We start from the raw sequence: 25146 nt of genomic DNA on the forward strand, positions 1-25146 counted from the left end.
ACCAACAGGAAGTAGAAGCCGTTTCCCAGTCGACGGTGAATAACTCGTAATGCCCTGTCGCTTTAGCAAAATATTAAAAAGCTTGAAAAATAAACTCTACACTGTATGCTAATTTCATATAGCTGTGCCATTTGTAAAGAAACTTGTTCTACTATTATGAGTAATACAGTATACAGATGGATGTGGGAGAAGAACGAGCCGTGAAGTATGATGATTAAGTATGATCTACTGTAAATGATCTAAATTCATAGCCCTGTTTTTTTCTATTGTCCGATTTTGGACCAGGTTTGCACGTATGAATAAGAATGTAAGAATAAGAAGTCAATGAACCAATCAGGAACAATTTACAGTTATGATCCATGGATTGAATATGAAACAAAATAACACCTCGGTGTTATATTAGACAGTAACTTGTCTTTTAAAAATCATATCGCTCATACTACCAAAACAGCCTTCTTCCACCTTAGAAACATTGCCAAGCTGAGAAACATCCTGTCTGTATCTGATGCTGAGAAGCTAGTTCATGCCTTTATGACCTCTAGACTGGACTATTGTAATGCATTACTAGGTGGTTGTCCTGCATCTTTAATAAATAGGTTACAGTTAGTCCAAAATGCAGCTGCCAGAGTTCTCACTAGGACAAGAAAGTATGACCATATAACCCCAATTTTATCATCTCTACACTGGCTACCTGTTAAGTATAGAATTGATTACAAACTGCTGCTACTTGCGTACAAGGCTCTTAATGGTTTAGCTCCCATGTATCTAACTAGTCTTCTAACACGTTACAATCCTTCACGCTCTCTGAGATCACAAAACTCAGGGCTTTTGGTAGTTCCCAGAATATCTAAGTCTACTAAAGGTGGTAGAGCGTTTTCTTATTTAGCTCCCAAACTTTGGAATAGTCTTCCTGATAGTGTTCGGGGCTCAGACACACTTTCCCAGTTTAAATGTAGATTAAAAACTCACCTCTTTAGTCAGGCATACACATAATACATCCCATAATATCATGCACCAGTACATCAGACCAGGACATTTTTATGAACAGCAGATATGTTAATCCCTTTCCACTGCTTCTCTCTTTGTACCCATCCCGAGGCATCCAGACATTGTACCAGCTCCCAACGTCCTCTGTGGGACGAAGCCTTTGGACCCCCACTGAGCCGAGGCCGACTCTAAGAATACTGAGACATCTCCAGTTAGACTCTGTGATACTAAGGAGATCCGAAGTCCATGATCCTTACACCAATACAACATTTAACTGACTGTATATTACAATCACACCCCAGTGTCACCAATATAAGGATGGGTTTCCACCTTGAGTCCGGTTCCTCTCAAGGTTTCTTCCTTTTTTTAAGGGAGTTTTTCCTTGCCACTGCTGCCTGAGTCACCTCAGACTTGCTCATAGGGGAATAAATACATACATATTGTGAACTATATACATCTAATAGTAATCTAGAATTTTTATTCTGTTAATTCTTATTTCTTTTATTATTCGTTAATTCCTTTATCATTAATTATGTTTACCTTCTGCTCTGTGTTTATGTTCTGTAAAGCTGCTTTGAGACAATGTCTATTGTAAAAAGCGATATACAAATAAACTTGAATTGAATTGAATTGAACAAAAGTAAACTAAACAAAATCCTGGGTGTGTAGTTTGAGGATTCACACTGCTCAGACTTCACCAGGGATTAACGCTGAATCCTGGCTCTTCATAATCCGACCTTGTTTCACACTGTACAGTCTTAATCCCTGGTGCAAACATCTATTAATTTGCATATTTGGTATAAATGACATTGATTGGATAAATTCAGTGTGCAATTTTAAATCACTTTAAATAACGACTCGTCTGTCTTTTACATCAGTGATTAAAAAGTTCAGGTGTGCCGTTTAGTGCTGAGCAGGTGTTGTTGTTAGTTTTCACGTGATACGCATCCTAGTGAGACATGCTCACATCTGTTCATTTTCTGTTTCTGTTGCTAAGAAACTAGAGCTACAGCATCGTTTCACAAACGTAAAAAGTGTAAAGTTCAACACGGAGCTACTGTAGGTCAAATCCAGGCTGATCCTACATCAGAGCAACGTTTTATAAACCCAAGGAAATAGCCGTGCTTCATAATCATGCCTTTTAATATACATGTGTGAAACATTCCCTAATCTGGGGTTTAAAGCAGGGTTTACTGATAACCCTTACTGAGAATAACATATGAAAAAAGAGACTGTAATACCTGCTTCAAAATCTCAGCGAACAAGTGTTTCCATGGTAACTACTTAACATTCTGGTAGATTCTACTGTCAGCACTCCATGTCTGACCTCTGACCTCTGCTGCTGTTTTCTTATCAGAGTTCGGAGGAGCCATCTCAATGGGTGGAGGAGATCCTGCGCACTCACACGGCTCGTGTACGTGACGTGGAACTGCTCACCGGACTCGACTTCTACCGCTCGCTGTCGCTGCCCTACACAAACACGCTTGCGCTGAAAACCTATCTGCACACGTTCGAGGAAAACATCTAACACCTGGTGGCGCAGCATTACTAAACACCACATCACTTCTCTTCCTGATGATTAGGTGTATAGTTTTTATACAGTTTATCATATTTATTGTTCATTTCAAACTAAATAATGATGGTACAGCATTTCAAACAGTTCAACTTTAGACTCACTAAATCTAGGGAGCATGAAATATAGTGTGTTGTTAGTGCATTTTCTTGTGTGTGTGTGTGTGTGTGTGTGTGTGTGTGTGTGTGTGTGTGTGTGTGTGTTGTAAGTTAACATTTTGTTAGCATGCATTTCCTAGCAAGTTACTACACTCATGTATTTGAAATTGAAACGATTGCGTTTACGTATTTCTAAATTAGCAGTGAATCCCCTCTTTCCCACCAACTGGCCCCACCCTTTTTGTTGGAAACATGTACACCTTAGAGACAAACTAAAAAAAAGCTAGTCATATCCACTTCGTAGCATTATTAAGAGTCAGTGTGTTTGAAAGTATTGTGTTTGTGTAATTCATATAGATATATATTTTTAGCAAATTCCAGAAAATGCTCCTTTATCTGATGAGGCAGCTTTGCAGCATTACAGTCAGAACTTTTGAGCTGTTGTCCAAACAATATCTTCTGTGGCTAAATATCCATGTACAATAGGCTTTAAGGAAAGCTTGTATTGTGACTTGTGCACATCCAGTACAGATAAATCACCCAGCTTGTTAAATTGTTTGGATTAGTTTACAGTTCTTCTCTGATGCCGAGAGTGTTTAAGACCTTACTCAAGGGGTATGCCAGTAGCATCATCCGATATATATGTATCGAAACGCTAATTAACCGGCAGAACTAGCTAGATAACTAATGCTACTTACCGAGGTTCATGATTGTTTCATTAAGTTAATTTAACCAATGGAATGACTTCTTTGTTCACAAATACGACTATTTAAGCTAGTCAAACATACATTTGTAAATGGATCCTTTATTCAAGTAATCATGTTTTAATAATTTCATTAAATTTGCTTTCCGTGAAAAGAATATGGTTTGTGTGTTTTGCTGTGACGGATGAACACCACCATTGTATCTGATATCTGGCAAAAACCTTAGAACTGAGCTAAAATTTTTAAGTCTTTCAAATGAGGTTGAAATGGCATTTCCCTCAAGAGTGCTTAGTATGTCAGTATTTCGAAGTGTTCTTTATACCAGCTATGGAATGGTGACAAAATAAAGGTAAAAACAACGTAAAATGTGTTGAGTTAAAACCTTGGAATCGATCCAGTCTCTAATTCTGGAACTGTATTGGAACAATGAACACTGTTCTCATTCAAATTCAAATTCGAGTTCAAATTCTAGCAGTGTTGCAACTACACATGGCTAGAAGTCCAAGAGATCACAATCGGTCATGATTTTGTGGTAGAACTGGTGGTATACATAAACCATACTGTAGCAACACTCATAGGCATCTGTGAGTTTGTGTATATAGACGTAGGCGTGTATCACTTGCCTCAGAGTGCAATACACCACAGTCCTGTATTTGTCTTCCTTCGAGACACGTATTAACTTTCTGCAAACTCGTTAGAAGCAGACGTGTGATAACAACACCTGGAGGGTGGGAACAGGCTGTGAGTTGAATTAGAGAGAAAATCAGGCAAAAAAAAAACAGTTGTTTGATGATGTTGAGAATGTTGTCTAAGACCTCACATTATAATCTTCACCTGACCTTCAGTTAAGTTAAGAATAGGTATAATAGGTATAATGAAAGTATAATATTCACTAGATTATCATCTTGTGCAAGGGGCAAAACCACTCCCATCAAAATAGAAAGTGGCAAATGTGATCAGCGCAAAGAACTCTATGGATTTACAGTGACTCTTCAGTCTGCATAAAGATTTTTCCCGGTTTAATGGTGAAAAACACATTCACTTGTGCATAAAGATGTAGAGAATTGATTTATCAGTCACCAGATCTCACCAGAAGTCAGTTTTGTGAGATTTGAATCCAGCATTTTAGACAGCTTTCTTTAAAAAACCTTAGACAAGGTGCATTGAAGATATTCTGGTCTCTTGTGGTGGCCCTGCACTTTACTACAAAACTTCATTTGACTTCATTTTCTTTTTTAACTTCAATCTATATATATTCTAAATAAAACCAATACTAGCTACAGATGCTGGTTGTTAAGTTGCATCACATTAGCTGCATTTAACCATGTGAATGACACATTCATTACACATATTGGAATAGGAAAACAACAACACTGGAAAACTGTCATGCAATAAAAAAATAGATTTTATTTTGTTTCAAAGGTTCACCAATGCTACATTTTATAACCTGTTATTTTACTAACATTGCTAGAAATTAATGAATGTATGCTGCACTGTATAGAGTACAGAGCTTATGCTACGTGATCTGGTTCTTGCCTGTGATTAAGAAGCTAGCAATAAATTCACACTGCATGTGTCCATGTGTTTTATTCCCATACACCTGGTACAGAGTACACTGTACAGAAACATCATTACTAGCTACTGTATGTGCTAGGTGTGTGCTTATTTTCAAAATGTTGATTTATGGATGCTAGCTGAATGTTAAATGCTAGAAACACTAATCTGATTATATAATAAATGAACGTTAGAACGTTTTGTCACCAAACACGATGACAATGTGTCTTTTTTCCTGAAATGAACAAACATTCAGTGTCTGTAACAGCTATATAAGCAATTAAATCATTAAAAAAATAATCTGTCTACTGTATGTCATGGTCAAATCATTTGAAACTGAAATGTGCATGTTTGTGTACTGTATGTGTTATCAAAAAACACACACAAACATGAAAACAGGATAACTAGAGCTATCAAAGAGAAGTCAATAAAATCCAAAGATAATAAGTGTCCTATGTTTACAGGCTTGGCAATGCTAACACAAAGGAGAACCTGCTGATAATGAGGCTGTATATGATATTTACTTACGAGAAGGCCATTAACCGTACAGCATACACACCTTATAAAGTAATGTGTACATTAGATATACTGTACTATCGGCAGTTAGATTATAAACTCTATGTCTGGATTAGTAAACACAACAGGCTCACAGTTTTTCTCAGTTGCTTTGGAGCATATCTCGAATCATCCTTAAGATTTGCAAATCAGTAAGTGCATTCTCAAAACAATGTGTACAAACAGCACAATACATTGGATTTCTTGCAAAAGCCTGTTTCTTACTTCGCTCAAAAGTAAGTATTTGTGTCAGTGAACATATCATTGCCATCAAAATAACAAGTCCTTTTATCATTGTTTACGAGCAAGATAGTCAAGATGTTTAGTGATTTTTTCAATATGACTGCTTTATTTTAGTATTTCCTGATGTTTCCAGTTCCAGATTTTCAGAAGTATTGATAATCCACGAGGCTGAATTTCTTCTAAGTGGCAACTATGAATTTCAACTGCACAAATTTACACATTACTGTATGCGGGATATTGATTGTAAGAGACTGGACAGGATTCACACTTTTATTTTTGTTTACTAGTGGACTGACAAAAAAATACAATATAATGTCATTGTGATAGAAAATAAAAAGACACAAATTAAAATTCCAAAAGGTAAACATACTGTAGGAAAAACTTCTTAGGCCGAACTGCGCATGCCACACTATACAGTGCAATCTGCGTCTACCCTCTGATGCCCCAGTCTGTCGGGCCACAGCTTTTCATCCACATCACAACAGATATCATCCCTTGCAATACAGTGTGGAAAAAAAACTTCTGGAATGTTTTATCCAGCCACTGCAGGCTTCCGCTGTGATTTCCTCACATGCTGCAGCCAGCAGGGTCATCTGAGTATGTGGCTGGAAATCAAAGACCTTCCACCTCCAAGCTGAATAGAACTCCTCAATTGGGTTGGGAGAATTTGCATCAGCATCCTGTTATGGGTGGAAACCATTGCCTGATGGTGTTTGAGTGATGGAAATTCACATTATCCCAAAGTATCACATACTTTGGTAAATCATCTCAAAATGGACCCCTCTCATCATCAGGGATGAGAGCCCTTTAGATGGTCTCTAAAAAAATGAGGAGATGCTGTGTGTTGTATGGGCCTATAAGGGGAACATGAGATAGCACACCCTGCTCTGACATTGCAGCACACATGGTGATAGATAGATAGATAGATAGATAGATAGATAGATAGATAGATAGATAGATAGATAGATAGATAGATAGATAGATAGATAGATAGATAGATAGATAGATAGATAGATAGATAGATAGATAGATAGATAGATAGATAGATAGATGAGTGGTTAAATGCAGAGTTAACATCAATAAAACATCCAGTCTAAGTGGGTTGGTGCGACATGGGTGGGATTGCATGTTGAGATATCATGTTCTGTTTTGAGGTGGTTTGAAAGGAAAACAGAGACAGGTCTGCGGTGTCTTCGATGCTGGCATGATTAGTCACTGGTAGCATTATAGTGTGCCAGTGGTGGGAAAAACATGTCCCACTTACACAGAAATGATCTTCCTAAATGATAAGTATGGAATTTTTAAATAGGTGTGTATTTCAAACAGGATGTTTACTGTACATACCAGTTGTTCTGCCCACACTCTGACACCAGGTGAAATCTAGATGTTACCCTGAGATACTGTACCTGATACCTTTGGTTAGACTAAAACCAGATTTGCATGATGACTAGACGGTCTCAAAAGCTAAAAATGTGTCTAAAGTCTTAAAGTTACAAATATGATTCAAATACTGTAGGATTTGCCACAATAAGAAGTACATGAAAATTCTGTGAGGACCCAAAAGAGCTTTTGTTGTGTCAAGTAAAGCTCAACCCTCGGATGTCAGAATTAGTGCCACATAATTCAATAATGCACAAAGAGGATCCAGGCACAATTCAAAGATAGGGATTAGGATTAGAAACATGGATGCAAGGTTTTTAAATGATTAACAAGCTCTGCTGGTAAGCCATAACATGATACAATAAGCAAACCCTGGGTTACTTACCTTTTAATTGCATTTACGATTTTCAGGGTTTCAAGGGTTAGATTTTGTTTTCTTTTCAGCAGTGAACTTAGTGATGGTATGTTTCCATTTTTCATTGGGAAATGTATACATTATGGAGAAAATGGCTGTCAGTGAGGGGATCCTTTTCAGGGGTGAAAAAAAGAAAGATGTTCAGCTTTACTTCTCCTTGTTGAAGATGTTTATTATTGTATTTTCACAATACAATTCCCTTGCCTACAACTGATATAATCAGTTCACTACACTGGTGAAAAACCAAGGAGACATTAACTTTTTAAGCACCATCATAACCTCCAAATGTACAGGTCCTGCCTCACTAATTGAACTCCCAGCACACCATTATAGAGCTTTTTTTTTCTTGGCTTTCTTTCAATCACATTCTAACAGAACAATGAACAAGATGCATCAAATCAAACTGGTCAAGAATTTAGGACATTTTATGTCAAACATCAAAATAAGGGGAAAAAAATCAAATGTTTGATAGTGCCAGAGACACTGAGCTGTGCTGATCTCTGCTGATTTTAATGCAAAACACCATCTAGAATCTACACAAAATGGTGCAAAAAAAACAACAACACAATAAACCAGACCCAGGTAGTGCTAAGTGCATGAGGAGGAAAGACCTTTTTAATAATAGAGGTCAATTGCCAGATTGTTTTCAGATTGTAGGAAGGCTAATGTACATCGAGTAAGCAGTCCTACTGTACCTTAAGGAACCCTGAGGAGGATGGGATACAACAGGAGAAGACCATGTCAAGTTCCACTCCTATCAGCCAAAGACAGGAATCTGAGGCTCAGGCTCACTGAAATGAATCTGTGGACCCAACCTTCCTTGTGCCAACAGGTTAGGCAGCTCGTAATGGGGTGATGCCAAGGGAAATGTTTTCGTGACACACATTGGGTTCTTTAAATACTAGCCAATAGCGGCAAATGCCAGAACTGGAATTTTGTCCCTGACCATCTCAATCACTTTAAATCCACAATTTACATTTTCTATAATAGCTACTTCAGCAATAGCTAAAACAGCATGATAATGCATCATGTCACAAAGCAAAGGCCATCTGGTGTGGAAAAATACAATCCTTATCATACTAATGCAATAACAGGACAACCTTTGGACCTCGGGATGCTGGTGAGGAGCTGGCTGCTACAGTTATATAGACATAACACAAATATAATTCACAGCATTTTCTCACACGCAACAAAATGTGATTTATAGGCTATACAATATCTGCATCTATATTAGAGAAAATGTTTTCAGAACAGATTAAATCACCGTGTATTGTACAAATGCATGCACACACACACACACACACACACACACACACACACACACACACACAGATACACACAGGGATCCAGAGTTCCCTTCAAGGATCCAGAGTTCCTGACCTGCTCACTTCTCACACATTTATTGTTTGTTATCTTCTCTCACACACTGATCTCCTGCAGTTTGCTCCAGCAACAAAGACACTTCACCGGCCAACATGGACTTCAGAAAGACACTGATAAACAAGAGAAAATACATTATTGTAAGTAGGGACACATTTAATAACTTTCTAAAAACATGCATTTATGTGTGTGTTGGGTTACTTATTGATTTCAGGGTTTTTTTGGAACGCCACAGTGAATCCAATGAACAGAAAGCTTGAGTGATCTGACTGTTCTGATCTCATCAAACTGGATGTGGTGTGAAACGTTTCATAGGTTTTGCTGGTAAATCAATGATAGTAACGAGCATGGTATTCTGTGATTTTTCGGGACATTTATTCATGACATTTATCATTTGCTAGCACTCAAATGCAGTGTTCATAGGCTATGTCACTACATAAACATTTTATTCCATCTGGCATAAACCTATGTAATCTTTTATTCAAAGAGGTGTCTTGACCTAAAATCTGCATTCCTAAAAGTTGAACACATGAGTCAAATGTCAGATTTGTTTATTCACATAAGTTTCTGCAGTGATTCTTTTTAGGCCGACTTCCATTTGACTGCTACAACGGTATAATGACATAGTTATGCATAAATTATTTTATTACCTTTAAGCAGCTACAGTATCAGGAGAGGCTAATGTGGGTTTCATGTAGTCCTGTGAACAAATAAATTAATATTACATGTTATAACGATGCTTGTTCCTCATATCTTCTTTTAAAGCAGGAGCATAAAGAGTGTCTGTATTATACAAAGAGTTCATAGTACACACTAGATAGGGTTCATGGTTCACCATGCAGATAGAGTCCATAACTTTTTAACTACATAAAAGATTTATTTTATTAGACTTCTGCATCACATCCATGTCTTTACTTGCAGTGAGCTTTCATGATTCCTATCCAGTCTCTTGATCAGATTTATAATGAGATGCAACTGATAAGAAATCACACACACACACACACACACACACACACACACACACACACACACACACACACAAACACACACACACTGTCATTTATCTGAAATTTTGTGTTACCTGTTTCTGGAATTGTGGAATAGAGGTGTAAATTTAAGGTTTATTATGTTACAAGAAGTTTCAGCATGAGTATTATGAAGCCCTGGGATATGAATGTTTATGCTTATAGCAGCAGTTATTGGGACGAAATTTGAAAAATCTAGAGTCTAGAATCTAGACTTAAATCGATAAGGGATCCACAGCAGCAGGAAGCAAGATAAAAATGATGAATGATCCAAGCAGAAGTAGAGCTTTAAGATGAATTGAACATTTCAGACAGATTCCTTTTTATGTGTTTGTAGTACAGTGGTTTAAGAGTAATTAAACTATTATGTATTTACTCATTTAGTAGGACCTTATAGATGGGTGATATCATAGCAATGGATTCTAATACTGTTTTAACAATTATACTGTGAGAAGAATTATAAATACATTGGAATCCATATGTAGGTAATTTACTACTTTAACCAATGCTTTCTTCAGGACTGTGATGAGTTGTAAATCACGACTTAAAGATTTCATGTCTTCACAATGAATGAATGTCACAATTTCATGAATGTCTTCACAATGAATGAATTTTGTGATTTGTTAGTCTGTATATGGTGTAACCTCAGTGACACTTCAAGAGATCTAGCATTTTTTTCTGCCGCCTGCTTCAGCTCTGGGTTCTGGAAACAGGAGTAACATCTTCCCAAATATGATGAAGACTATCCTGGCTTAAAAGCCTAGATTTACTGATGTCCAATTAACTATTTGGTTATCTTAAATTGTTAGTTTTCGCATGGTTTCCCAATTGTTGGTTATGTCAGTTTACTGATTGTCTTACATCCTGCCTGTCCCTAGTTTTGCTAATACCCTGGTACATTTAGTTTGTTATATTGAACATAGAACTTTTCTTTAACCTTATCTTTACCATTTTTCCATAGTTTTTCTACTCTGTTAGGTTTGTCATCAGTTCTTTGAATAAACCCTTGACTCCTGTATCTTTATCTTTTACAGCTAATAAAATGATAAGAAATTGATGATAAGGATAAGATTATCAGGAAACTATAAGGAAAGAATAATAAAGAACTGGCCAGGAATTGATAAAAGCATGGCAAGTGATCTAGTGTAGCTTTGTCACAGTATAGCAAAGGTGTTTCTCATTGCTTAGAAGTGCTGAGTGTCAGTAGATTGGTCTATTATATTATATATGGGATAACAGAGGGGCACGGTGGCTTAGTGGTTAGCACGTTCGCCTCACACCTCCAGGGTTGGGGTTCGATTCCCGCCTCCGCCTCGTGTGTGTGGAGTTTGCATGTTCTCCCCGTGCCTCGGGGGTTTCCTCCGGGTACTCCGGTTTCCTCCCCCGGTCCAAAGACATGCATGGTAGGTTGATTGACATCTCTGGAAAATTGTCCGTAGTGTGTGAGTGAATGAGAGTGTGTGTGTGCCCTGCGATAGGTTGGCACTCCGTCCAGGGTGTATCCTGCCTTGATGCCCGATGACGCCTGAGATTGGCACAGGCTCCCCGTGACCCGAGAAGTTCGGATAAGCGGTAGAGAATGAATGAATGAATGAAAGAATAATATATATGTGTTTTATATAATTGAGATGCCTGACAGTCACACCCAGAATGTGGCCAGAATCTTCCCCGATTACCACAATTTGTAGGCACAGAATTGTCTAGAATGTCTTGTTCCAGCATTTTAATGAACACACAGAGAGGTTCATAATAGTGTATTTTGGCAAAGTTGATCTCAAGAGCATTGACCTTATATTTGAATAGCAGTGATGTCCTGAAATTAATTATTGTATTAGTACTTTTTATTTGAAAAGAAAACACACAACATATCTGTAGTGTTCTCGTGCAGTGTGTTGGAACGCTGACTAAACACAGAGTTAAACCGTAGCCAATGAAGACAGAGTCGTAGTAAGATTTACCCTTTACTGTCACTCTCTCATTTACATTGTACGGTGAAAACTGCAATAAGACAAAACAACAATATTCAGAGTCTTGGCTAACATTGCATTATAAATTAACAAAGACAAACTACTATTTGCTATTAGCATCGCTAAAGCCTAAACAGGGTGGTTACAACCATTTTTAACGGCACATAAAACATCGCCTTTTAGAACAAATAATCTCTAATATATGATCTTTAACGTGTGTGATATCGTATTAATGAACTTACGGCATTGCCTCTATGATGTTTTTAGTGGATGCGCTGGATACTATAAAGAGCACGCCATGCCGGTTTCACTGCAAGATTGAGCACTGAGCGCTAACCGGAAGTGGCGAAACCGGAAGTAGCAAAACCGGAAGTGACATCGCATAAAACGAACCATATATTTTTACAAATTAAGTAGATAAAGTAATTATAAACTTTACATTTTTATAGAGGAATATTTATCAAAAATATTTAAAGCACACATATAAATATTAAAGTCCTTACAGGACAACACACTCCCCGCCTGACCTATGTAAGGTCACTATGAACTTGTAAAAGTGCTAAACCTTAGTCCCTAGATCAGTCTTTCGGTAGAAGAAGGACGACCTCTACAATTGGCCTTAGAAAGGTTTTTATATTGCCTTGGTCAGTCGTGGTGACTTCAACCTTTCTTACATGGCCGTCCTTTCCAGGAAATATGGCTGAAATTCTGGCCATGGGCCAACAGTTGCGAGATGTCTGCTTGTCCCTGAGCAGAACCAGATCTCCGACTTGTAGGTTTCTGCGAGGTACCGTCCATTTTGGCCTGTGCTGTAAGCAAGGTAAGTATTCTCGTCTCCAGCGGGTCCAGAAGTGGTTTGCGAGAGCCTGAACTTGTCTCCATTGTTTTGTGTACAAGTCCTTGTCCGTAAAGTCCCCGGGAGGAGGCGGAACTCCTGTCTTCTGTGTGAGGAGCATAGATGGTGAAAGTATGAATGGCTGTTCTGGGTCTGCAGACACGGGTACGAGTGGTCGTGCATTTATGATAGCAGTAACTTCTGCCATTAGTGTGCAAAGAACTTCGTGGGTTAAACGTGTTTTCAGCTGGAGAAACATTGAATCTAGGATTCTTCTGGCAATGCCTATCAGGCGCTCCCACGAGCCTCCCATGTGAGAACTGTGAGGTGGGTTGAATTCCCAGCTGCATCCTTGCTCGCTGAGGTACTTCTGCACCACTTTGTCCATTCCGAGCTCCTTACACGTTCCAATGAAATTGGTACCGCAATCGGAATGGAGCTGTTTCGCAGGGCCTCTGAGTGCAAAGAAGCGCCTGAGAGCATTTATGCAACTCGACGTGTCCATTACGTGTCCATTGATTCAATGACCTCGATGTGCACTGCTCTTGAACTCATGCAGCAGAACATGATGGCCCACCGCTTGCTCTCCGCATGTCCTCCTCTGGTGCGTCTGCTTGTGACAAACCACGGTCCAAATACGTCGAGCCCCACATATGTAAATGGAGGGCAGACCTTTAGACGTTCAGGTGGCAGGTTTGACATGTGTTGTTCTTCCAACTTTCCACGCAGCTTGCGACAGGTTATGCATTTGTGAAGTACTGAATTAATTAATGACTTGCCTCCCAGGATCCACAGTCCCGCTGCTCTGATAGCTCCTTCTGTCAGGTGATGGCCTTGATGTTTCACTTGCTCATGGTGATGTCGAATGAGCAATAATGATATGTGGCTATCTTTGGGGAGAATTATTGGTTTCTTTTCTGCAGTTGCAAGCTCATAGTACTTTAGTCGTCCTCCAACACAAATTAAGTTGTCCTCCAAGATTGGACTGAGTTTCCTTAAGCGACTACTTTTGGGTACGGCTTGGTTACCTTGGAGGGCCGTCAGTTCGTTTGCAAATGTAGCCCTTTGTGTTGCTTTAAGGATAACATTCCTTGCTTGGTTAATTTCGTCTGGAGTACGGTGTAAGTCACATCTGTGCCAACCTTTGCATTTGCTGTGTTGGTTGGTGTGATTGTAGGATTTTACTATGTGAACTAGAAATGATATTCCTCTTAATAGGGAGGTGAAGGTGGAGAACCGCTGGAATCGGTAAGAGGTAAACTCTGGTTCTTTCAGGTTAGTAATACATGTTTGTACTTGTGGTCGTATTTCTGGGTCATTTTCGGGTGCAATTAGTTCGAACATCTCAGTCGTTTGTGTCTTTTTTGGAGGTGGCTGACGCAGGAAGGAGGGACCTGTAAACCATGAACTCTGTGCCAAGCATAGTGCAGGTAAAGATCGTGATGCATGATCTGCAGGGTTTTCTTCTGTGCGCACATAGTGCCACTGCTCAGGTTTTGAGGACTGATGGATGCGTTGAACTCTGTTGTGGACATACACATAGAATCGTTTTGACTCATTGTAAATGTAGCCGAGCACCACTTTGCTGTCGGTAAAGAACTTTATATCATTTAGCTCCAGATCCAGCTCGTCCTTAATGAGATCTGCCATCTCTACTGCTAAGACCGCAGCGCAGAGCTCGAGCCTTGGGATTGTAGGTTCAGACAGGGGTGCTAATTTTGCCTTGCCCATGACAAATCCTACTTCTACTTGTCCATCTTTCTGAAGTGCTTTCAGATATGCCACAGCACCTATGGCCTTGGTAGATGCATCTGAGAATACACACAATTCTGTGTGCACTGTTTCGGCTAGTGAGGTTGTTGTGTATGCACGTGGAGCATGAAGCCGATCTAGGTCCTGGAGAGAATCTTTCCAGGCTTGCCATTTGCTTAATTCATTCTCAGAGAGAGGTGTGTCCCAGTCAGGCTGTTCAGAGGTAAGTTCTCTGAGAAGGGCTCTTCCCTGGATCGTGACGGGTGCCAGCAGACCCAAAGGATCAAAAACACTGTTTACTGTGGAGAGGACACCACGCCGGGTGAATGGTTTGGTAATTTTTGATGCAGAGTAAGTGAATGTGTCTGTCGTGATCTCCCATAGCAGACCTAAACTCCGTTGTGTGGGCGAAGTTTCTCCACTTAGGTCTAGGTCCTTGATTACTGGGGCACAATCTTCTGGCGGAAAGGCTTCCATAACTGTCTGAGAGTTCGAAGCAAACTTGTGCAAACGGAGGTTTGATTCAGCTAGTGAGGCCTGTGTTCTTTTGAGCAAGTCAATTGCCTCAGCTTCGGATGGTACAGATAACAAGCCATCATCAACATAGAAATGTCTCTCCACGAACTTGACTGTATCGGCACCATGCTCCTGTGCACCTTCTCTGATGGCTCTCCGCAGTCCATAAATGGCCACGGCAGGAGATGGTCGATTGCCGAAGACATGGACCTTCATTCGATACTCAATAATTTCCTCGTTCACATCATTGTCCTTGTGCCATAGAAAACGGAGAAAGTTACGATGGTCTTCATGTACCAAGAAACAATGGAACATCTGCTGAATGTCCGCTAGGATTGCAACCTTCTCTTTCCGAAAGCGTAGCAGGACGCCAACAAGGGAGTTATTGAGGTCGGGCCCTGTGAGGAGCACATCATTGAGAGAGATGCCGGAGTATCGAGCACTGGAATCAAAGACCACCCTGATCTGATTGGGTTTTTGGGAATGATAAACCCCGAATGTAGGAAGGTACCAGCATTCATCCCCTTCTTTCAGTGGTGGCGCTACCTCAGCATGTCCATTGGTAAAGATCCTTTCCATGAATTCCACATACTGTTGCTGCATCTCAGGTTTTCTTTTCAGAGTTCGTTGCAGACTCGTTAAACGATTAACGACTTGCTCCTTGTTGTTTGGCAATGGCTTGTGTGGTTCTCTAAACGGTAGGGGGGCCACCCAGCTGTTATCATCGCTTCTATAGACGCTTGTGTCCATTATTTTTAGAAAGGCTATGTCCTCAACAGATGGAGCAGGTTTGTTGTCGTCCTCGGTTCTGCTGAACACTGTCTCTCCAAGTGTCTTCTCAGTTGATTTGGCGGGTGTGTTCCCACTTTGCTGCATCTCCTTGATCCGCATAAAACTTGTACAGGGTTGAAAAATTGAATATCGGCCACTTTCCAGCACATTGGTCTTGAATGTGTTGACCGTTGGCCTATGTGCATTACCTAGGCACACTTCTCCTATTACTACCCAGCCCAGGTCCAATCGTTGGGCAAAAGGGGCGTTGTTTGGTCCATTGACCTGCTGCCTGACCTTGTGAGCCCTTATCACGTCTCTCCCTAATAGCAAAAAGCTTTCGGTTCTAGTTCTGGAATGTGCTTGGCTATGTGACAGAGATGAGGCTGGGAAAGAACTGCACTTGGCGTAGGAATCTCAGCACGATTGTTCGTGATCTCATGACACTCAATAAGTGGAGGAAGAGAGATGAGAACCTTTCCATCCAGGGACTCAACCTGGAATCCTTCAGCTTTCCTGCCAGATGTTTCGATTATGCCAGAGCAGGTTCTGAGATGATATGAGAATTGTTCACTCTCCACATTGAACTGCTCGAAGAATTCTGGTCTGGCTAATGAACGATTGCTCTGATCGTCAAGAATTACATAGGCTTTGATGGCTATGTCCTTGGAACCCTTTGGGAACAGATTTACAAGGCAGATTTTTGAGCATGAGCGGCTCCACTGACCTGGACCACAAACTTCTGTACAGCTTATACTGACAATGGCCTGGTTAGAGTTATCATCTTCCTCCCCGCCATTCTCTTGTGACGGTGATGGAGTCTTGATTACTTGTGGTGATGGGCCAGGGTGCATGGCCGCATCGTGATTGGTACTACCGCATTCAGAGCACTTTACGCAAGACTTACATTCCTTGGCGAGGTGAGAAACTGAAGAACAGCATTTGAAACATAGTCTTTGCTCTTTGAGAAAGGCCTTTCTTTCGTCTAAGAGTTTATTTCTGAATGTCCTGCATTTTTTCAAGGGGTGTGGTTTGTTGTGTAATGGACAGATTTTGTTAGGGTCGTCACTGGCTGCACGCACATCTGTTTTGTGAACTGTGATGGCTTTGTTAGTTTGGAAACTCTTCACAATGGTTCTGTCTGGTTTTGCAGTTGTTGTAGCGCTGCTTTGATGCATAAAGCTAGGGTCGTTTCGCTTCCTTGCTTCAAAGCACACAAAGTTGCAGAAATACTCAAAGGGAGGAAAGCGCCCATAATTTTGTTCTTTGTAGCATGACCCGGAAGTCACCCACTTGTCTTGCAGCCCATATGGGAGCTTATCTACAATTGGTGCAATTCCACGTGAAGTGTCAAGGTATGACAGACCTGTGAGATAACCATCCTCTTTAGCACCTTGGATTTCCATAAGCAAATCCGCTAGTTCACGTAATTTGATGTGGTCTTTAACTGAAATCCTAGGAAAACTGTCCAATCTCTGAAACAATGACCATTCGATGATTTCTGGTGCAGCATAGCACTCGTGTAGTCTCTCCCATGCTTTGTGTAAAGCAAGACCGGGGTTACTGACGTGCACTGAGCGGATCCGCTTAACCATTTCGCTAGATTCTTTTCCTAGCCATTTAGTCGTGAGGTCCAGTTCCTGGGTTGCTGTGAGGTGAACTTCACGAGCTGCACTGGTGAATGAGGAATACCATGACCGATAGTTTTCAGGCTTATCATCAAATAGGTAAAGTCCTGAACTAACAAGGTCTCGTCTGGCTAAATACTGTGCCAGAGACTCTACCTGATGTGGCGTGCTAGATGGAGGGATATATTGAGGGACATAAGGCTTAACAGGTACATTCATGATGGGGCTGGTCCTCCCAACTTCAGACTTAATCACACCTTCGGACAGATTAGATAGGTTTGTTGCAGGTAAGTGTATACTGTCAGCTTTTTGAGACTTTGGCTTATGTTTGATAGATTGAGCATGTGAGGTATCTTTCGCAGCTAAACTCAATGTTACGAAGCTGTTATTTGAGCCAGCTTGAAATGGAGGGGTGACGGACAAAGGTAATAGAAGTGGAGGTGAAGAATGATCCTGAAGGCTATTTTGAGAATTTACATATTCACTGGTGCGTTCAATTTTAGCTTCCTCTGCTACAGATCCAACCCTTTCTACTGCATGCTCTGCCAATTCAGCATCCTCTAACACTTGTGCCTCTACTTCGGCTGCATTGGCTTCTCGTTGCAGTGTTAACATTTCCAACTCAGTGTCTAATCTTACTGTTTCCATCTGACTGAGCTTCCCTTGTGGCTTTTTCCATTTTAAGTTTAGCCTCCTGGCTAGCATATGACGCTCTCACCTTGGCGGCCTCAGCTCTGGCCCGTGCATGGGCTGCGCTCGCTGATGACGAAGATGACTTGCCACTTCTTGCGCTGCAGACAGACATCTTGCTGCTTGTATCCATCTTAACCACTTTAGCATCAAATTATGCCTTTTCACTGTAGTGTTCTCGTGCAGTGTGTTGGAACGCTGACTAAACACAGAGTTAAACCGTAGCCAATGAAGACAGAGTCGTAGTAAGATTTACCCTTTACTGTCACTCTCTCATTTACATTGTACGGTGAAAACTGCAATAAGACAAAACAACAATATTCAGAGTCTTGGCTAACATTGCATTATAAATTAACAAAGACAAACTACTATTTGCTATTAGCATCGCTAAAGCCTAAACAGGGTGGTTACAACCATTTTTAACGGCACATAAAACATCGCCTTTTAGAACAAATAATCTCTAATATATGATCTTTAACGTGTGTGATATCGTATTAATGAACTTACGGCATTGCCTCTATGATGTTTTTAGTGGATGCGCTGGATACTATAAAGAGCACGCCATGCCGGTTTCATTGCAAGATTGAGCACTGAGCGCTAACCGGAAGTGGCGAAACCGGAAGTAGCAAAACCGGAAGTGACATCGCATAAAACGAACCATATATTTTTACAAATTAAGTAGATAAAGGAATTATAAACTTTACATTTTTATAGAGGAATATTTATCAAAAATATTTAAAGCACACATATAAATATTAAAGTCCTTACAGGACAACACAATATCCTTTTCACTTTTCATTTTGCCACTATCCGTACTGTATACAAGTTGGACAATACAGGATTTACTTGACATTTTGTCAATATATAGTGCCTGGTCTTTTTGAAAAGCCTCTTGGTTGAAGCTTGCTCATGGTACTGGCTGTGAATATGTTAAGAATATTATGCCGGCTTCATATTGCATTTTTTTGCATTAGAGAAAACTTTTGTGTGTGTGTGTGTTCCTTCATACAGATTGCCACTTTATCTGTATCTGTTGTGACCATCATATTAGGACTGGGTCTAGGCCTCGGACTTCAGCTGCAACAGTGCAAGAACAAGTGTAAGTCTTTCTTATATTTTAAATATACATTAGCAAATATTTTCCTTCATGTTCTAGCTTTGAAAAGGAGCAAATGGCTATGATCAGGCAGTAACTTTCTCAATTTCACAGCATCAGCACTTTGGCAGTAATATGTGCAATAATCTGTAAATTATGAGGTTATGAACAAATAGCATTTAATAGTAGTGTTTTTGTCTTCTGAGCCAGGTATACATATGATCCAAAACAAATGAGAAAACAGACTTGAATCACTTGTTTATTATCTGTGATAATGAGGCATACATTAAATATTAATTATATCTATAAACAGATAAAAAAAAGAATTTAAAAAGTGCGACATGGCATTCTTTAATTAATAAAAGTATTAAATAGGTAGCAAATTGATGTGGAATAGACAAATATACATTCCTGCTGTAATCAAAACATAGGTCAATCAAACCACCTTAATATTGATTATTTAATAAGAATCTACAATACTGTTCAACAGATCATATACGGGAATAAATTAATAGTTCTTTATTGAAACTAATTCCTGTAAAGAACTTCGATTACAGTGTCTTGCAAAAGTATTCATACCCATTGAACCTTTCCACATTTTGACATGTTACAAGAAAAATGTATTTTATTGGGATTTTATGAAATAGACCGAAAGAAAGTGGCACAAAATTGTGAAGTGGAATGAAAATTATAAATGGACTCCAATTTTTTTAAATTATATAAATAAATAAATTAATTAATTAATTAATAAATAAATAAATAAATATCTGAAAAGTGTGGTGTGCATTTGCATTCAGCCCCTTTTACTCTAATACCCCTAACTAAAATCCAGTGAAACAAACTGCCTTCAGAAGTCACGTAATTATGTGTGTAATATAATCTCAGTATAAATACAGCTCTTCTGTGAAGCTCTCAGAATTGGGTTAGAGAACATTAGTAAAAAATAGCATCATGAAGACCAAAGAACACACCAGACAGGTCAGAAATAAAGTTGTGGAGAAGTTTAAAGCAGGGTTAGGTTATAAATAAATATCCCAAGCCTTGAACACGGAGCACTGTACAATCCATCATCCAGAAATGGAAAGAGAATGGCACGACTGCAAACCTAGCAAGACGTGGCCGCCCACCTAAACTGACAGGCCGTGCAAGGAGAGCATTAATCAGAGAAGCAGCCAAGAGGCCGATGGTAACTCTGGAGGAGCTGCAGAGATCTACAGCTGAGGTGGGAGAATCTGTCCACAGGACAACTATTAGTCGTGCACTCCACAAATCTGGTCTTCATACAGTAGAAGAGTGGCAAGAAGAAAGCCATTTGTTACGCCCCGTCTAGGGGTGAGGGCGAAACATGAACGAGAACGAGACACCAGGGGTAACTGAAAGAACAATATTTTACTAGGAAAACAAGTGTACAAACGGGGGTATGTCTTCAGGAGCCGACAAGGCCAAAATAACAAACAAAACGGCTATTTATTGCAACCTTTAACTTCCCTACTAAACAAAAGAAAAAGAAAACACAAATCACTTCCCTATCTCCCTAAGAATAATCACAATCAAAAAAAGGTACAAACAAAATGGCATCGGTCTCCCTACTTCCCCAGAAATACTATATACCACTATATACAATTTAGCAAACAGGTCCAAACAAGGGCAAGCCAGAATCAAAGTCAAAAGAACATGCAGGAGTCAGTATTAACAGGAAATGCTAAGAATATAAATACACAGAGCAATTTCACACAACTAGTTAGCAGAAAGCAAGTGATGACAGCAAATGAGACAAAGAAGCTAAACAGGAAGTGGTGGTGGAGGCTTTTATAGGCCAGAGGGAGTCAGCTGACCAGCAGGGCGTGGCACCAGGTAAACCTCAGGAACCAATCAGGGTTTATCCTGCACAGAAACACAAACACCTCCCCAAAAACAGAAAACAAATAGAAAAGGACGTAACACATTGTTGAAAGAAATCCATAAGAAATCCTGATTGTAGTTTGTGACAATCCATGTGTGGGACACAGCATGCATGTGGAAGAAAGTGCTCTGGTCAGATGAGACCAAAATTAAACATTTTGGCCGAAATTCAAAATGTTTTGTGTGGCGGAAACCTAACACTGCACATCACCCTGAACACATCATCCCCAGCATGAAACATGGTGGTGGCAGCATCATGTTGTGGGGATGCTTTTCTTCAGCAGGGACAGGGAAGCTGGTCAGAGTTGATGGAAAGATGAATGGAACCAAATACAGATCTTAGATGAAAACCTGTTAGAAGACTTGAGACTGCAAAAGACTTGAGACTGGGGTGGAGGTTCACCTTCCAAGACAATGACCCTAAACATACAGCCAGAGCTAGAATGGAGTGGTTTAGATCCAAGCATATTCATGTGTTAGAATGGCCCAGTCAAAGTCTAGACCTAAATCCAATTGAGAATCTGTGGCAAGACTTGAAAATAATACTGCGATTACTGCGATAAGTGTTGATCTGTTTTTGTCTTTGAAGGGAGCATCAGTGCAGAGAGAATGTGGCAATGCGGTGCTGTGGGAAAATTTTTGAAGTTGAAATGACTACAAAAGAATCTTAGTGGATAAACGTGGACAAATGCTTTTGACTGTAAATGAAAAATCTCCATGTGCGTTTCAGATTAGTACTGTGAGGTTAAAAAGCTGAGATCACTGAGTTGTCAGATCCTGACATCACCAGGGATGTAACAGCTGTTCACTTTTTCTGGTGGTCTGCATGAGGAAACAATCATAATTACACATGAGATGTTTGCCAGACATCCTGACATCTGCACAGAAATAATCAATCCAGTCTCATGGTGGTTTGTGACATAGGTCACAATATGTAATCTATTTACTTTGTGTTTGTGTACACGAATTTCCTTTTTTTCGCGTCACTCATGACTCACTCAGCACGACTTTTGATCTAATGTATTTTAATAGGAAGCATCTTCTGTGTCTGCACCACATTTTTCTTTCTGCCACTCGGAAGCATTGTTTTTGCTTATTTGTTATTCATTTTACTACACTACATTACTCAACATTTAACCAGGAGATTTTATCCTTTTTTTATTGCTTTATATTCTGTAGGGTACTAACCATTGTGCTATGGTTTCTTTTCTGAGGTGTGTCAAATCGGACAGTAAACTAAATACTACAGTACCGATCTACTTTTACTAGTGTATGTTTACTAGTGTATTCCGATTTATTCAATACCAACAGTTTTTTTCTCCCCTACTGTATTGTTCAATACAAGCAAACAGGATTAATGTTAATTCAATTTAGTATAATTATCTTTGTTTAATTGTTCCAGGTGATTAAACTATGAATAAATTAGAATACATAGTCCTGCTTTATACCTTTACACAAGGATTTCATGCATTTTAGTTACATTTTAATTAAGCAAACCCTAAAGTGAACCATCACTTATGCCAGATGTGTTACGATGTTGTTCCTTAGTAGTTAATATTGGATCTGGAAAATTTTTAGAAAAGTACTGTAAAGTGAAACCCATGGAAAGACATTAAAACTGCCTGAGTGTTGGTATCATTCCTTCATTACTGAATGCTGTGTTTTGCTGACGCAGAAAAACTCAGTAATAAGTGATAAAGACTCTGTAATTACTGCTTAGTTAATAATACATTTCTTACACTGCTTAAATTTAGTAATTAACTACTATTTTTTAATTAGATAATTATTTTATGACTCAAAGGTGGCAGTGGTAGCTCAAGTGGTTAAGGTTGTTGATCAGAAGATTGAGGTTCAAGCCCTAGCATCAACAAGCTGCCACTGTTTGGCCCATGAGCAAGGCCCTCAGATCCCCAATTCTCCAGTGGTGCTGCATCATTGTTGACCCTGCACTCTGACCCCAACTTCCAAACCTGGGATATGCAAAGAAAGAATTTCACCGTGCTATAATATAAATGTGACAAAAATAAAGGCTCCTAGTAAATTAGTAAAATATTGTAAATTTTCATATCTTTTATTTTACATATTTATTACAGTGCCAGAAACATGTCGGAACCGCTGTTACGAGCCGTACGATCATGAGTCGTCAGCCTGTCGATGTGATGCACAGTGTGTGAGCAGTAACAGCTGCTGTTATGATTTTATGGACATCTGCCTCCAGCCGAGTAAGTCCTGACTCATTTCTGTATGTCTTCCCTGGATTAGATCAGAATTTGAGTAGGGGAACAAAAATGCTTCGGATACCACAGGGCAAGCCAGCACATGTAATTTTAAAGATCTCCATTCACATGAAACATGCAATAACAATCTCACTGACTCATAGTTATGATTATTAGCAGTTTAATGTACAACTGTTACACAAATTGAGTTATAAGTATTGACTCAATGGTTCATTTTTGTAATGTGATGTGGATTGTGTGTGTGTGTGTGTCTCTGTGTGTGTGTGTGTGTGTGTGTGTGTGTGTGTGTGTGTGTGTGTGTGTGTGTGTGTGTGTGTGTGTGTGTGTGCAGTTGAGAGCTGGGAGTGTACGCCATTGCGTTGTGGTGAAAAGCGTATTTCTGATAGTAAGTGCCACTGCTCTTCTGACTGTCTGGGTGCTGGTGACTGCTGTACAAACTATGGTATTGTTTGCAATGGTGAGACCACAAACACACACTCACACACACTCATAACTCAGTGAACACACTCATACACTTTCACAGATAATCATTCTCTCACTCCTCTTTGCTCACATTCTCTCACTTCTCTTATATCCACACACACACACACACACACACACACACACACACACACACACACACACACACACACACACACACATTATTATTATTATTATTATTATTATTATTATTGTTGTTGTTGTTGTTGTTGTTGTTGTTGTTGTTGTTGTACTACTACAAGTTTTGTGTTATTTATCTTCCAGGAATGACGCCATGGGTTCAGGATCAGTGTGTGAAAATGAGCAGCCCTAAATGTCCTTCTAGGTAACGTTCTCTTTAATGTTAAATGCTCCTGTGGTCTTCTAGCACTTTAATGTTTATATTGTTATGCCAATTAAAGAGTGCCTTTAACATAGAGGGTAAGAGTGAACAATCCGAGTAAGCAGAGCGAATAAAAAAGCTCCTTGATTTGCACTTTGACTTACAGTAAGAGCAAAATGCTCATGTGTTCAGCAGTTTCTGTGGACACTTGCTTTGCTTCCTGGCACCATGGCACCCTCACACTCTGTATTCTTCTTCTTCTGCTTTCGGCTTTTCCCGTTAGGGGTTACCACAGTGAATCATCTGTTTCCACGTAACTCAAATCAAATCAAATTTTATTTGTCACATACACATACATACAGAGTACGACATGCAGTGAAATGCTTTTTTGCATCTGTCCAGTATTCAAACATAAGGAATGCAATTTGGGATAAAAAAAAAAAATAACCAAAAGGAGGTAGATAAATAAAAAAAAGTATAAACTATATAAAAAGAAACTATATAAAAATATGAAAATATAAAGGAAAAATAATGTACATGCGTATACATTATCTATGTAAATAAATATATAAAATAAAGAAAACAAAGGCAAAGTGTAAGCACAGCAGTCGCGACCTCAGCCGACCTCACCGGCGCCATCTTGGTGTTCTCTATCCTCTGCTCTATCCTCATCATCCTCTACTCTCACATCAATTACTGTACCTTCATGTCTTCTTTCAACACATCCATATATCTCCTCTTTGGCCTTCCTCTTGACCTCTTACTGTACCTGGCAGCTGCATCTCCAACATCCTTCTACCAACTCTGTAAATGTCCAAGCCTTTCTGACTTTGTCCCCAAAACAGCCAACCTGAGCTGTCCCTCTGATGTGCTCGTTCCTAATCCTGTTTATCCTCTTTACTCCTAAAGAGAACTTCAACATCTTCATCTCTGCTACCTCCATCTCTGCCTCATGTCTGTTCCGCACTGCTACAGTCTTGAACCCTGCTTTGATTGTGTGGATTGCAACTATATTATACATCCAGACTACTATAAA

General features: G+C 39.6%; 2 protein-coding genes and 1 long non-coding RNA gene across 5 annotated transcripts in view; 2 read left to right on the plus strand and 1 right to left on the minus strand.

Moving 5' to 3' along the window:
* Window positions 1-5222, plus strand: part of LOC113658014 (ectonucleotide pyrophosphatase/phosphodiesterase family member 2-like) — a 29733-nt gene extending 24511 nt beyond the window's left edge. The window contains exon 25 of the mRNA XM_027170178.2: window positions 2345-5222. Within this exon, the coding sequence (XP_027025979.2) occupies window positions 2345-2515 (171 nt within the window). The 3' untranslated portion in view covers window positions 2516-5222. The remainder of the gene's footprint in view (window positions 1-2344) is intronic.
* Window positions 5223-8850: 3628 nt separating this feature from the next.
* Window positions 8851-25146, plus strand: part of LOC113658015 (venom phosphodiesterase 1-like) — a 47545-nt gene continuing 31249 nt past the window's right edge. For 2 of the 3 annotated variants that reach the window (XM_027170179.2, XM_047819320.1), the window contains exons 1-5: window positions 8851-9029; window positions 19085-19172; window positions 23165-23293; window positions 23640-23765; window positions 24053-24113. In XM_027170179.2, the coding sequence (XP_027025980.2) occupies window positions 8985-9029; window positions 19085-19172; window positions 23165-23293; window positions 23640-23765; window positions 24053-24113 (449 nt within the window). In that variant the 5' untranslated portion in view covers window positions 8851-8984. Of the gene's footprint in view, window positions 9030-18966; window positions 18986-19084; window positions 19173-23164; window positions 23294-23639; window positions 23766-24052; window positions 24114-25146 lie in introns of those variants that run through there. The other variant, XM_047819319.1, reaches the window with a different exon arrangement.
* LOC125145662 lies at window positions 8869-18238 on the minus strand. Its single transcript, XR_007144067.1, has 3 exons — window positions 18102-18238; window positions 9540-9589; window positions 8869-9002 (listed from the first exon to the last, which is right to left on the minus strand). It is a non-coding gene; the product is annotated as an uncharacterized LOC125145662 (long non-coding RNA).

The sequence above is a fragment of the Tachysurus fulvidraco genome, chromosome 10 (assembly GCF_022655615.1).
Source record: "Tachysurus fulvidraco isolate hzauxx_2018 chromosome 10, HZAU_PFXX_2.0, whole genome shotgun sequence".
NCBI lineage: Eukaryota > Metazoa > Chordata > Actinopteri > Siluriformes > Bagridae > Tachysurus > Tachysurus fulvidraco.